The sequence below is a fragment of the Neoarius graeffei genome, chromosome 17 (assembly GCF_027579695.1).
Source record: "Neoarius graeffei isolate fNeoGra1 chromosome 17, fNeoGra1.pri, whole genome shotgun sequence".
Lineage (NCBI taxonomy): Eukaryota > Metazoa > Chordata > Actinopteri > Siluriformes > Ariidae > Neoarius > Neoarius graeffei.
Window position 1 is genome coordinate 67354247 of NC_083585.1, and position 13282 is coordinate 67367528.

Sequence of the window (13282 nt, forward strand, 5' to 3'; positions counted from 1 at the left end):
GACGAAGAAAGACAAAAGTTTTTATTTAAATTTATTTATTTTTTGTTAGATAGGGTTGTTATGTTGTGAAATCATATTAAAAGCTAAATAAATAATTGATTGGTTATTTCCTTAAAGTTTGTATATTTCTTAGACACCCTAAGGGTAAAGGTGAGTAATGTAGCTGCCCATCATTTAGTGGTTGTGAAACTATGATTACAAGGGGGTTTATTTTAAGTTAAAATAGCTGCTTTACGAACCCAGGGCCCCTCTTTGCGGTAATTGTGAGAAGTGGGCTACAAAGATATAAAATAAAAATGTTTTTACACGCAGTAGGATGTGTTTCCACCAGCAGCAGCACAGAAAGACACAGCAGTTTGAGGAAGTTTTATTATTTCTGAAGAAACAGTCTTTACCAAAGCCAAAAACAGATTTTTTTTTTAGACTTTTTACATTTTCCATATCAGTAAAATAAATCTCCTAATAGTACAGAGAGTTAAGTAGTCTGACTGAGAACATTTCTTTATTTCTAGAAACAATCTACATTCTGCATTCATGAGTGTTACAGTTTCTGCACACAAAATTACCATTGTAGTTCAGGGAGAAATTCAATCTGACACATCAGTTGTCTCATCTCATCTCATTATCTGTAGCCGCTTTATCCTGTTCTACAGGGTCGCAGGCGAGCTGGAGCCTATCCCAGCTGACTACGGGCGAAAGGCGGGGTTCACCCTGGACAAGTCGCCAGGTCATCACAGGGCTGACACATAGACACAGACAACCATTCACACTCACATTCACACCTACGGTCAATTTAGAGTCACCAGTTAACCTAACCTGCATGTCTTTGGACTGTGGGGGAAACCGGAGCACCTGGAGGAAACCCACGCGGACACGGGGAGAACATGCAAACTCCGCACAGAAAGGCCCTCGCCGGCCACGGGGCTCGAACCCGGACCTTCTTGCTGTGAGGCGACAGCGCTAACCACTACACCACCGTGCCACCTCATATCAGTTGTAATTTTACTAAACATTTCTGCCGACATTTCATTTCAGATCACAAAACCTCACAGATGAGTCAGAGTCAGTCCCGACCCCAGCGTATAGAGGCCGAGTGAATGTGGTGTGGACTCTGTGGAGGAGCCTCATTGTGTCAGAGATGCTGTAGAAGGACAGAGTTCCTGCACTGTGATCCACATACACTCCTATTCTGGAGGATGATGGACCTCGGAAATCAGTCTCAATGCCATTGTGCCAGAAAGAGACAGAAGAACAACAACGCAGACCCCAGGACTGACTGTTGAGTCCAAACACACACTCCTTACCTCGCCCTTTCCTGCTGATCTCTTTATATGAGACTGATATGAACACATCACCCCTCCACTCCACCTCCCAGTAACAGCGTCCACACACACTCTCCTTGCACAACACCTGAGGCCAGTAGTCAAATCTCTCTGGATGATCAGAGTATCTCTGTTTTGTCTTACTGCGTGTCACCGCTCTGTTCTTCTCAGACAGAATGAGGTGATGATTTACTGTGTTTGGATCCAGAGTCAGATAACAGAAATCTAAAACAATAAAATGTCCACAGGTTAGATGTTAATCACAGGATTTATAATAAGTGTGTGTGAGACACCTGTCTGTGTTTCTGTCCTCCTAATGCTGCTCCATATCAAATATTTTAAATATGACACAACATCAGTCATCAGGGGGAAATGGATCAGGTTTAGACAAACAATGGAGAAAATTTAACACACTCTGTGTGTGTGTGTGTGTGTGTGTTTGTTTTACACCTACACTGCAGAAAATCTTCTCTGCTCTTTGGTTTTGAGGGTAAAATCATCTGAACTGCTGCAGCTGTGGAGACACAGAGACAAAATGGAGACTGAAAAGTGAAACAAAAACAGTTTAAAGCACGAAAATTAAAAAAAAAAAAATCAGATTCCTCACTTATTTCAGACAGAAACACCAACAAACTCCACATCTCAGTGGGGCGACTTTTAATTTCAGGCATCAACTACGATTTTCTCCAAAAATGTAAGATTAGTTTGTGGATTTGTGATTAAGCTCCTGTTTGTCTGGTAAATTTATCTTGATGTAATTTACAAGGCTAATACTAATACTTTGTGATTTGATGCAGTTTTGTTCCTGCTTCCTTCTTATTTCTGTGATGTGAATTTTATGGCTCTCTTTACTGTGATACAGAACAAATGTTTGCTTGTTTACCTTGTGGATGGATTACATTGAATTCCTCCTCACAGATTTCCTCGACTCGTTTTTTCAGATCTGAGAGAGATTTCCTCACTCCATCAAATGAGAGATGTTGATTGACAGTAAAGCTGGGTGAGTCGTCACATCCAGGAGAAACACAGAGAGACGGGAAACTCTACAGAGAGGAAACACAGAATAGAGAAGGAGAAAAGTGTAGGAGAGGAACGAATGAATCTCAGACTGAATCAGACCAAAGACACACTTGGGATCTCAGACAGGAACATTTATTGTTGCTGTAATGAGCTTTTAGGAGGAAACTTTGTGAGGAACAGCGCCCTCTGTAGATCAGACAGTGAGTGTTACCTGGAGGAAGTGGATGTGATCGTGTGTGTGTGAAAGCTGCTCCAGCTCAGTGACTCTCCTCTGAAGATCAGCAATCTCCTGCTCCAGTTGCTTCAGGAGTCGTTCAGCTCGACTCAGTTCAGCTTTCTCCTGAGCTCTGATCAGCTCCGTCACCTCTGAGCGCTTTTTCACCATGGAGCTGATCATCTCAGTAAAGATCCTCTCACTGTCACCTACTGCTGCCTGATAACGCATCTGTTAGAACACACACACACACACACACACACACACACACACACGTGTTGGATGTCTAGAGGGAGACGCTTTCAAGATAAACCCTTTGTGTGTGTTTTCACTCCTCACCTTAATAGTGTCCACAGTCTGTTTCAGCTCCTGCACCTCCTTCTGCTTCTCCTGGATCCTCTGCTGGGATTTCATCTGCTCCTCCTTTAGCTCATTCTGAGACCAAATAAAAATATATTTAAATACATTTAATCATCTTCTACAGAATTATAGTAATAAAACTAAAAACAATAAAATTATAAATGTGTAGTCCAGTGCTATATTTTTCTTTGGTTTTCTTTGTACTGGAAAATATTGAGAAGTGTATAAAAGGGGTGGTGGTGGGTGTGTGTGTGGGGGGGGTGGTGGTGCATGTACTATGCCAAAATGTATATATTTTTTCATGAACTGTATTTTAATTTAATTTTTTAATCTTTGAATCTCTTATTTTCTATAATTTCATTGGCCACAAAGTTTCCATGAATTTTGACCCAGATCCTGTTGTAGCGGAAGGGAGAGAGTTGGAGGAGTCGGAAGAGAGTGGACGGCTAGTCTGAACTTGGATTATAGGATGTTGAGTTTACACACTATTGGCTCCATCTCTAGGACATTGGACGGGAGGTTAATTGAAGAAAATTATCAGATAGATAACTATGTTTTCAGTGACTGTGTATGCAGAGTTTATTGACTGAAATCACGTTATGAGTCGGTTCAGTGGTGAGGCCGTGCCTGATCGCCATCGTGACTAATGTGCTTTCATGTCAAGAAGCAACGCTGTTCACCTGGACAAGATGAACAGGACAGAAGAAATAGCTTGACTGCCAGCATTTACAGGTCAACGCAAGGAGCAACACGGCTACGTGTTCCATACAGGCGACAACACAACTTTGTTTCTCTCCAAACTTCAGGTACTAGCGTGTCACCTTTTTATTTCTTGCTCTACCGAGTGAAGCAGCCATTTTGTTTCTGGTCGCACTGAACCCAAGCGACGCAACAGGCCTGCATTGAGGGTGATGTTTAAGTTTCGTATGGTTGTAATGCCGGCATAAGATATTTTCTACACTTTTATTTGAGTTAAATATTGAACTGGACACTTTATATCTGTTACATTTAATTTTTGTACTGTTTGCTCCAGCATGTTTGTTTCTATTAGTGTAGCATTAAGTGTATGATTGCTAAACATTTGAATGTGCTGTGAGAAGTTAAAGGGGGAGATCTCAGTAGCAATAAGTATTTGTATTTAATATTACTGTACCAGAGATCCTTTTCTTTAAACTGAAGTGGGTTTCACAGGGAATCATTGGATTTACGGTAAAACTGGATTTATAAGAAACTCAAAGGTTAAAGTGATTTGACATCACATTTAATACACTAAATTTGAATTACAACAGAAGACAATTAGACGGTTTAATATTTACTTTTATGTAATTTCTTTGATATTTTGGAAAGTAAAGAGACATATATTTTCATTATATTTAAGCTAGTATCTTACTGGGCTGCGACAGCTTGTAACAAATTGCAAACGTCATTCGCAAGAGAGCTTCAAAAGTGTCTTGAAACATTCGCGGGGCTTCTCAATTTCCTTGCATGAGTCACAAAGTGTCGCTCCTTAGTCGCTGAAATTTTGAACATGTTCAAAAAATTTGTGCGACAAAATTTCTCTCAAAATAGTCGCAAATGTGTCTGGTGTCGCAAAGCCGTCGCAAACCCTTCTCAAGTCAGTTTCCGTGAGGCTTCCTCTACTTCCCTGCCTGCCGAGGGAAAGCTGGGCTGTGACAGCCTGCAACTAGTTGGAGACACAACAATTGTAGTAAAATATGTGAATATCAATTCAGTGTGGCGGCACGGTGGTGTAGTGGTTAGCGCTGTCGCCTCACAGCAAGAAGGTCCTGGGTTCGAGCCCTGGGGCCGGCGAGGGCCTTTCTGTGTGGAGTTTGCATGTTCTCCCCGTGTCCGCGTGGGTTTCCTCCGGGTGCTCCGGTTTCCCCCACAGTCCAAAGACATGCAGGTTAGGTTAACTGGTGACTCTAAATTGACCGTAGGTGTGAATGTGAGTGTGAATGGTTGTCTGTGTCTATGTGTCAGCCCTGTGATGACCTGGCGACTTGTCCAGGGTGTACCCCGCCTTTCGCCCGTAGTCAGCTGGGATAGGCTCCAGCTTGCCTGCGACCCTGTAGAAGGATAAAGCGGCTAGAGATAATGAATGAATGAATTCAGTGTGATTCCAAGTGAAAATTGTCGCTAATTCGCATATTTTATCGCAATCGTTGTGTCTCCAACTAGTCGCGGGCTGTCGCAGCCCAGTGAGATACTACCCTTACAGAGTTATTGGTTATTTCACAAGGGATTTCCTTAGTTGATACCAGTTTATATGACCTCATAAACACACACATTTCAAAACCTAAAATACTAATACCATTTCCATATAACTAAAAAGAACTCAGGGCGCCCGTAGAGAGATTCTGGCTAATTTAAGGTGTCATGCCCATCACAGTAGCATGGGGGCACTACAAATGTAATTCACTGAAAACTAGAAACATTGCCTCTAGAACTAACTAAAATACAAAAGAGACCCAAAATAAAGTCGCTTCTATGTTCGTATTGATTCGGCACTTATTAAATGATGAGTTCTGTTTTTGTGTGAAAATGGCAGCAATAACAATGTTATTTGTGTTACACAAACATTCACATTATTCAGCAATATTCTCTGTCCTGAAATACACCATGAATCCACGGACATTCAGAAAGATCAAGTTCTTACTTTATTACCTCTCCACCATTAAATGGGTTCTGAAATAACTAAAGGTTGTGATAAAGACCAGGCCTGAACACTAGCTGTTGTCAGTGAGGCTCAGTCTCCGAATGTAGCATTTTAGTTGGTTTTGTCCAATAACCGTCTAGTATTTTGCTATTGAAAAGGGCAGATATTTTTTTAAAATGCAATTGAAGTCCATTCAGGCTCGGCTAGATTGCGTTGTCATTCTCACTCACTCTCACTCATTCTCACTCACTCACTCACTCACTCACTCACTCACTCACTCACTCACTCACTCACTCACTCACTCACACTAACTCACACTCTCTCACTCACTCACTCATTCTCACTCACACTAACTCACTCACACTCTCTCTCTCACTCACTCACTCACTCACTCACTCACTCACTCACACTAACTCACACTCACTCACTCACTCACTCACTCACTCACTCACTCACTCACTCACACTAACTCACTCACTCACACTCACTCACTCACTCACTCACTCACTCACTCACTCACTCACTCACTCACTCATTCTCACTCACACTAACTCACTCACACTAACTCACTCACTCACACTCTCTCACTCACTCACTCTCACTCACACTAACTCACTCACACTGACTCACTCACTCACACTCACTCACTCACTCACTCACTCACTCACTCACTCACTCATTCTCACTCACACTAACTCACTCACACTAACTCACTCACTCACTCACTCACTCACTCACTCACTCACTCACTCACTCACTCACTCACTCACTCATTCTCACTCACTCACACTCTCTCTCTCACTCACTCATTCTCACTCACACTAACTCACTCACTCACTCACTCACTCACTCACTCACTCACTCACTCATTCTCACTCATTCTCACTCACACTAACTCACTCACTCACACTCTCTCACTCACTCATTCTCACTCACACTAACTCACTCACTCACACTCTCTCACTCACTCACTCACTCACTCACTCACTCACTCACTCACTCATTCTCACTCACACTAACTCACTCACACTAACTCACTCACTCTCACTCACTCACTCACTCACTCACTCACTCACTCACTCACTCACTCACTCACTCACACTCTCTCTCTCACTCACTCATTCTCACTCACACTAACTCACTCACACTCACTCACTCACTCACTCACTCACTCACTCACTCATTCTCACTCACACTAACTCACTCACTCACACTAACTCACTCACTCACTCACTCACTCACTCACACTAACTCACTCACACTAACTCACTCACTCACACTCTCTCACTCACTCATTCTCACTCACACTAACTCACTCACACTAACTCACTCACTCACACACTCACTCACACTCTCTCTCTCACTCACTCATTCTCACTCACACTAACTCACTCACTCACACTCTCACCCACACTCACTCACGCACGCACGCACGCACACACACACACAAAATACTTTTGTGATCGTGCAGTTTTGAAATTGTTAAAATAAACATGTTCACCTACATGTTCATCTTGTTGGGCTTGTGATTTTGACTCGTTTCCAAAATGTATGAAAAGTCACCATATTAGGACTTTTTTTTTTTTGGCAAATAAGATGTATCGCAATGTTTGACCTCGGTATTTGAAAAATCCTGGTTACGGCCCTGATTGTCAGTAAACACAGTGCCACACGACACAGACACACAGCTCAAGGCTCAGTCCTGAACTCGGGTTCGTGTCTGTGGGGAGATTTACATGCTACATGGTTGTGCGCGTTTTCTGTTTTCCTCCTCTTCACAAAAACATGCAGGCAGGTGGATTGGCTTCACGAAATTTCTCCTGAGTGTGAATGAGTGAGAGAGAGAGAGAAAGAGAGAGAGAGAGAGAGAGAGAGTGTGTGTGTGTGTGTGGTGCCCTGTGATGGCGTGGTGTCCCGCCCGGGTGAATTCTCCTGCTTTGGCCCCGGTTACCACAAGAGGCTCCAGATCCACCTCAGACCTGATCAGGACAGATAGATCCAGACCAAGCTATCTGTCAGTTTAACTTACAGCTCTTTGGGACTGGTTTTCACAGAAGCTGCCCAGAACTCCAGCTCAGTTCACAGAACTTTTTTACACTTCCCCAGACACGTATGTCATTTAGTTGAGGGTGCGGTTGGGACTCACAAACGAGAACTTCAACATGTTTTGCATTTTCCAGTGTTATTATACTCTATGTGTGTGTGTGTGTGTGTGTGTGTGTGTGTGTGTGTGTGTGTAAGTATAAACTACAAATAAACATAATAAAATATTAAAATATATATTACAAACAAATAGAAATAAAAGAAAACAGAATTTCAAATGAAATGTGTAAATAATTTAAATATCAACACTGTAATAACAATGATGAAGAGCTTTAACACAGTCATGTGAGCACTTTAGCTGTAAAATGCTGTAAAAAGGTTGTTGGGTGTTTAAAGTTCACTGGCTGGCCTCCCTTATTTAACACTTCTTTACAAAATACTCACTGACATAATAATAATAATAATAATAATAATAATAATAATAATAATAATAATAATAATAATAATAATAATAATAATCTTCACAACAAGTGACAGTCAAACTATGGAATCAATTTTGTGCCAAAATGTTCATACAATACTTTTGAAATATCAAACAAAAATGATAAATCAAAATTTAAAAAAAAATTTTAAAAAGTCAATTTTTTTAGACTGGCAAACAAATTATTCATTTAATTGTGCAAAATATCAGTCTATTACTCTTCAGAAACCTTTTATTTTTGTTCCGTGTCTTTCTCAGTTTTGTTTGACGTAATTTATTTTGGTTGCGATTCCAGCTTCTCGTTTGTGCTCCCTGACTTTTTGCTTGCAGTTTTGGCACAAACTTCACATGTGGGCGGGCTGTCCAGGAATGCATTCCCATTGGATAACTTGTGTTTGACTGACAGCTACGCTCAGCGATTCCCCCAGAGGCTGTTGCGGCCATTCCCTACTCGGATTCTGGCGGACTGTTTGACGAGTGGCCGATCCATTGACAGTAAACAAGGATCGAGTGGACTTCAGTGGCGACTATGATATTGAATTAATTCAACAAAGTGTAAGTATGGGACAAATGTGTTGTATGTGTTGCAATAGTGCACATTATGCAGGTGTTTCGTGGCAAGTCAAATGTTAGACTTAGCTCCACTACCCAATATAATAGCTGTCTGTTAAACACACCTGCATAATGTGTACTACTGCAACTCATACAACATTTGTCCTGCACTTACACTTCATTGAATTAATTCAATATCATAGTCGCCACTGAAGTCCACTCGATCCTTGTTTAATGTCAATGGATCGGTCACTCGTCAAACAGTCCGCCAGAATCCGAGTAGGGAATCACTGAGCGTAGCTGTCAGTCAAACACAAGTTACCCAATGGGAATGCATTCCTGGACAGCCCGCCCACACGTGAAGTTTGTGCCAAAACTGCAAGCAAAAAGTCAGGGAGCGCAAACGAGAAGCTGGAATCGCAACCAAAATAAATTGCATCAAACAAAACTGAGAAAGACGCGGAACAAAAATAAAAGGTTTCTGAAGAGTAATAGACTGATATTTTGCACGATTACACAAATAATTTGTTTGCCAGTCTAAAAAAATTGACTTTTTTAAATTTTTTTTTTTAATTTTGATTTATCGTTTTTGTTTGATATTTCAAAAGTAGGGCGGCACGGTGGTGTAGTGGTTAGCGCTGTCGCCTCACAGCAAGAAGGTCCTGGGTTCGAGCCCCGGGGCTGGCGAGGGCCTTTCTGTGTGGAGTTTGCATGTTCTCCCCATGTCCGCATGGGTTTCCTCCGGGTGCTCCGGTTTCCCCCACAGTCCAAAGACATGCAGGTTAGGTTAACTGGTGACTCTAAATTGGCCGTAGGTGTGAATGGTTGTCTGTATCTATGTGTCAGCCCTGTGATGACCTGGCGACTTGTCCAGGGTGTACCCCGCCCTTCGCCCGTAGTCAGCTGGGATAGGCTCCAGCTTGCCTGCGACCCTGTAGAAGGATAAAGCGGCTAGAGATAATGAGATGAGATGAGATGAGATGTATCGCAATGTTTGACCTCGGTATTTGAAAAATCCTGGTTACGGCCCTGGTTGTCAGTAAACACAGTGCCACACAACACAGACACACAGCTCAAGGCTCAGTCCTGAACTCGGGTTCGTGTCTGTGGGGAGATTTACATGCTACATGGTTGTGCGCGTTTTCTGTTTTCCTCCTCTTCACAAAAACATGCAGGCAGGTGGATTGGCTTCACGAAATTTCTCCTGAGTGTGAATGAGTGAGAGAGAGAGAGAAAGAGAGAGAGAGAGAGAGAGTGTGTGTGTGTGTGTGGTGCCCTGTGATGGCGTGGTGTCCCGCCCGGGTGAATTCTCCTGCTTTGGCCCCGGTTACCACAAGAGGCTCCAGATCCACCTCAGACCTGATCAGGACAGATAGATCCAGACCAAGCTATCTGTCAGTTTAACTTACAGCTCTTTGGGACTGGTTTTCACAGAAGCTGCCCAGAACCCCAGCTCAGTTCACAGAACTTTTTTACACTTCCCCAGACACGTATGTCATTTAGTTGAGGGTGCGGTTGGGACTCACAAACGAGAACTTCAACATGTTTTGCATTTTCCAGTGTTATTATACTCTATGTGTGTGTGTGTGTGTGTGTGTGTGTAAATATAAACTACAAATAAACATAATAAAATATTAAAATATATATTACAAACAAATAGAAATAAAAGAAAACAGAATTTCAAATGAAATGTGTAAATAATTTAAATATCAACACTGTAATAACAATGATGAAGAGCTTTAACACAGTCATGTGAGCACTTTAGCTGTAAAATGCTGTAAAAAGGTTGTTGGGTGTTTAAAGTTCACTGGCTGGCCTCCCTTATTTAACACTTCTTTACAAAATACTCACTGACATAATAATAATAATAATAATAATAATAATAATAATAATAATAATAATAATCTTCACAACAAGTGACAGTCAAACTATGGAATCAATTTTGTGCCAAAATGTTCATACAATACTTTTGAAATATCAAACAAAAATGATAAATCAAAATTTTAAAAAAAATTTTAAAAAGTCAATTTTTTTAGACTGGCAAACAAATTATTCATTTAATTGTGCAAAATATCAGTCTATTACTCTTCAGAAACCTTTTATTTTTGTTCCGTGTCTTTCTCAGTTTTGTTTGACGTAATTTATTTTGGTTGCGATTCCAGCTTCTCGTTTGCGCTCCCTGACTTTTTGCTTGCAGTTTTGGCACAAACTTCACATGTGGGCGGGCTGTCCAGGAATGCATTCCCATTGGATAACTTGTGTTTGACTGACAGCTACGCTCAGCGATTCCCCCAGAGGCTGTTGCGGCCATTCCCTACTCGGATTCTGGCGGACTGTTTGACGAGTGGCCGATCCATTGACAGTAAACAAGGATCGAGTGGACTTCAGTGGCGACTATGATATTGAATTAATTCAACAAAGTGTAAGTACGGGACAAATGTGTTGTATGTGTTGCAATAGTGCACATTATGCAGGTGTTTCGTGGCAAGTCAAATGTTAGACTTAGCTCCACTACCCAATATAATAGCTGTCTGTTAAACACACCTGCATAATGTGTACTACTGCAACTCATACAACATTTGTCCTGCACTTACACTTCATTGAATTAATTCAATATCATAGTCGCCACTGAAGTCCACTCGATCCTTGTTTAATGTCAATGGATCGGTCACTCGTCAAACAGTCCGCCAGAATCCGAGTAGGGAATCACTGAGCGTAGCTGTCAGTCAAACACAAGTTACCCAATGGGAATGCATTCCTGGACAGCCCGCCCACACGTGAAGTTTGTGCCAAAACTGCAAGCAAAAAGTCAGGGAGCGCAAACGAGAAGCTGGAATCGCAACCAAAATAAATTGCATCAAACAAAACTGAGAAAGACACGGAACAAAAATAAAAGGTTTCTGAAGAGTAATAGACTGATATTTTGCACGATTACACAAATAATTTGTTTGCCAGTCTAAAAAAATTGACTTTTTTAAATTTTTTTTTTTAATTTTGATTTATCGTTTTTGTTTGATATTTCAAAAGTAGGGCGGCACGGTGGTGTAGTGGTTAGCGCTGTCGCCTCACAGCAAGAAGGTCCTGGGTTCGAGCCCCGGGGCTGGCGAGGGCCTTTCTGTGTGGAGTTTGCATGTTCTCCCCATGTCCGCGTGGGTTTCCTCCGGGTGCTCCGGTTTCCCCCACAGTCCAAAGACATGCAGGTTAGGTTAACTGGTGACTCTAAATTGACCGTAGGTGTGAATGTGAGTGTGAATGGTTGTCTGTGTCTATGTGTCAGCCCTGTGATGACCTGGCGACTTGTCCAGGGTGAACCCCGCCTTTCGCCCGTAGTCAGCTGGGATAGGCTCCAGCTTGCCTGCGACCCTGTAGAAGGATAAAGCGGCTAGAGATAATGTGATGTGTGTGTGATGTGATTTCAAAAGTATTGTATGAACATTTTGGCACAAAATTGATTCCATATCAAACAACCTATCAAATCAACTGAATAGAAATTAGATTAGAAATAGAATTTGTATAAACTGAAATGGAAAATAATGATGTCCAGTTCTCACCTGTTTTTTAGTTCTTTCTGTTTTAACTGCAACAGTATCATGGCCTCTGTGCTGATCCATTGTACACAAATAACACATGAAGCTTTGGTCAGTATGACAGAAGATCTCGATCAGTTTGTTGTGTTCAGAGCAGATCTTCTCTTGGAGCTTCGCAAAGGCTTCAACTAACTTGTGCTTCTTAAAGGCAGGAGACTGATAGTGAGGTTTAAGATGATCTTCACAAAAGGAGGCCTGACACACCAAACAGGACTTGACAGCTTTGTGTTTTCTCCCAGTGCAGGAATCACACTCCACATCTCCAGGTCCAGCGTGACAGTGAGCAAGAGAAGCAGCTTGGAGTTCTGTCTTCTTCAGTTTCTCCACCACTTCAGCCAACATGTTGTTTCTGCGTAGAACAGGTCTTGGAGCGAAAGTCTCTCTGCACTGGGGGCAGCTGTAGACGCCCTTCACATCCTCCTGATCCCAGCAGCCATTAATACACACCTTACAGTAACTGTGTCCACACGGAGTAGTTACAGGATCGTTCAGGAGATCCAGACACACTGGACAGCTGAACTGATCCACTGATAATTGATCTACTGAAATACCAGCCTCTGCCATTTTCCTGCATTGAGAGAGAGAAAGAGAGAGAGAGAGAGAGAGAGAGAGAGAGAGATATTCTGAACTCTCTGCTGAGTTTCGTTTTCTCTGAAATTAATTTCCTGGTTCTGTGTGTGTTATAGTGTGACAGAGAGGGTGGGCATGGCTTTAAAGAGAGATTTGGCTTTTTGCCTCACAACAGAAGATTCTTTTTTATTTAAACAGTCTAAAAATCTGCTTTGTTCCTTTCCATGTGTAACCCCCATAAAAGTATACGGGAACTATGTTAGGGGTGGTGGAGGTGTGGTGAGATAAGGATCCACAAGCAGAACACAGACAGTAATCGAATAAATAAGGTGCTTTAATCCAGGGAAGAGGGCGTGGCAAAAACAGGACAAAAACAAATGGCAAAAATAGTCCAGGTAAAAAGAGACAACAAACTTGACAAAAACATGAGACAGACAAGGACTAAAACACTCGAGCAAAAAAACCATAAACAAG

General features: G+C 41.9%; 1 protein-coding gene across 1 annotated transcript; it reads right to left on the reverse strand.

The window, feature by feature from the left end:
* Nucleotides 1-354: 354 nt before the first annotated feature.
* LOC132864466 (tripartite motif-containing protein 16-like) lies at nt 355-12898 on the reverse strand. The gene is made up of 6 exons (XM_060897884.1): nt 12203-12898; nt 2896-2991; nt 2554-2787; nt 2206-2365; nt 1777-1836; nt 355-1547 (listed from the first exon to the last, which is right to left on the reverse strand). The coding sequence occupies exons 1-6, from the start codon at nt 12800-12802 to the stop codon at nt 1027-1029; spliced, it is 1671 nt and encodes a 556-aa protein (XP_060753867.1). The 5' UTR covers nt 12803-12898; the 3' UTR covers nt 355-1026.
* Between the last annotated feature and the right edge of the window lie 384 nt (nt 12899-13282).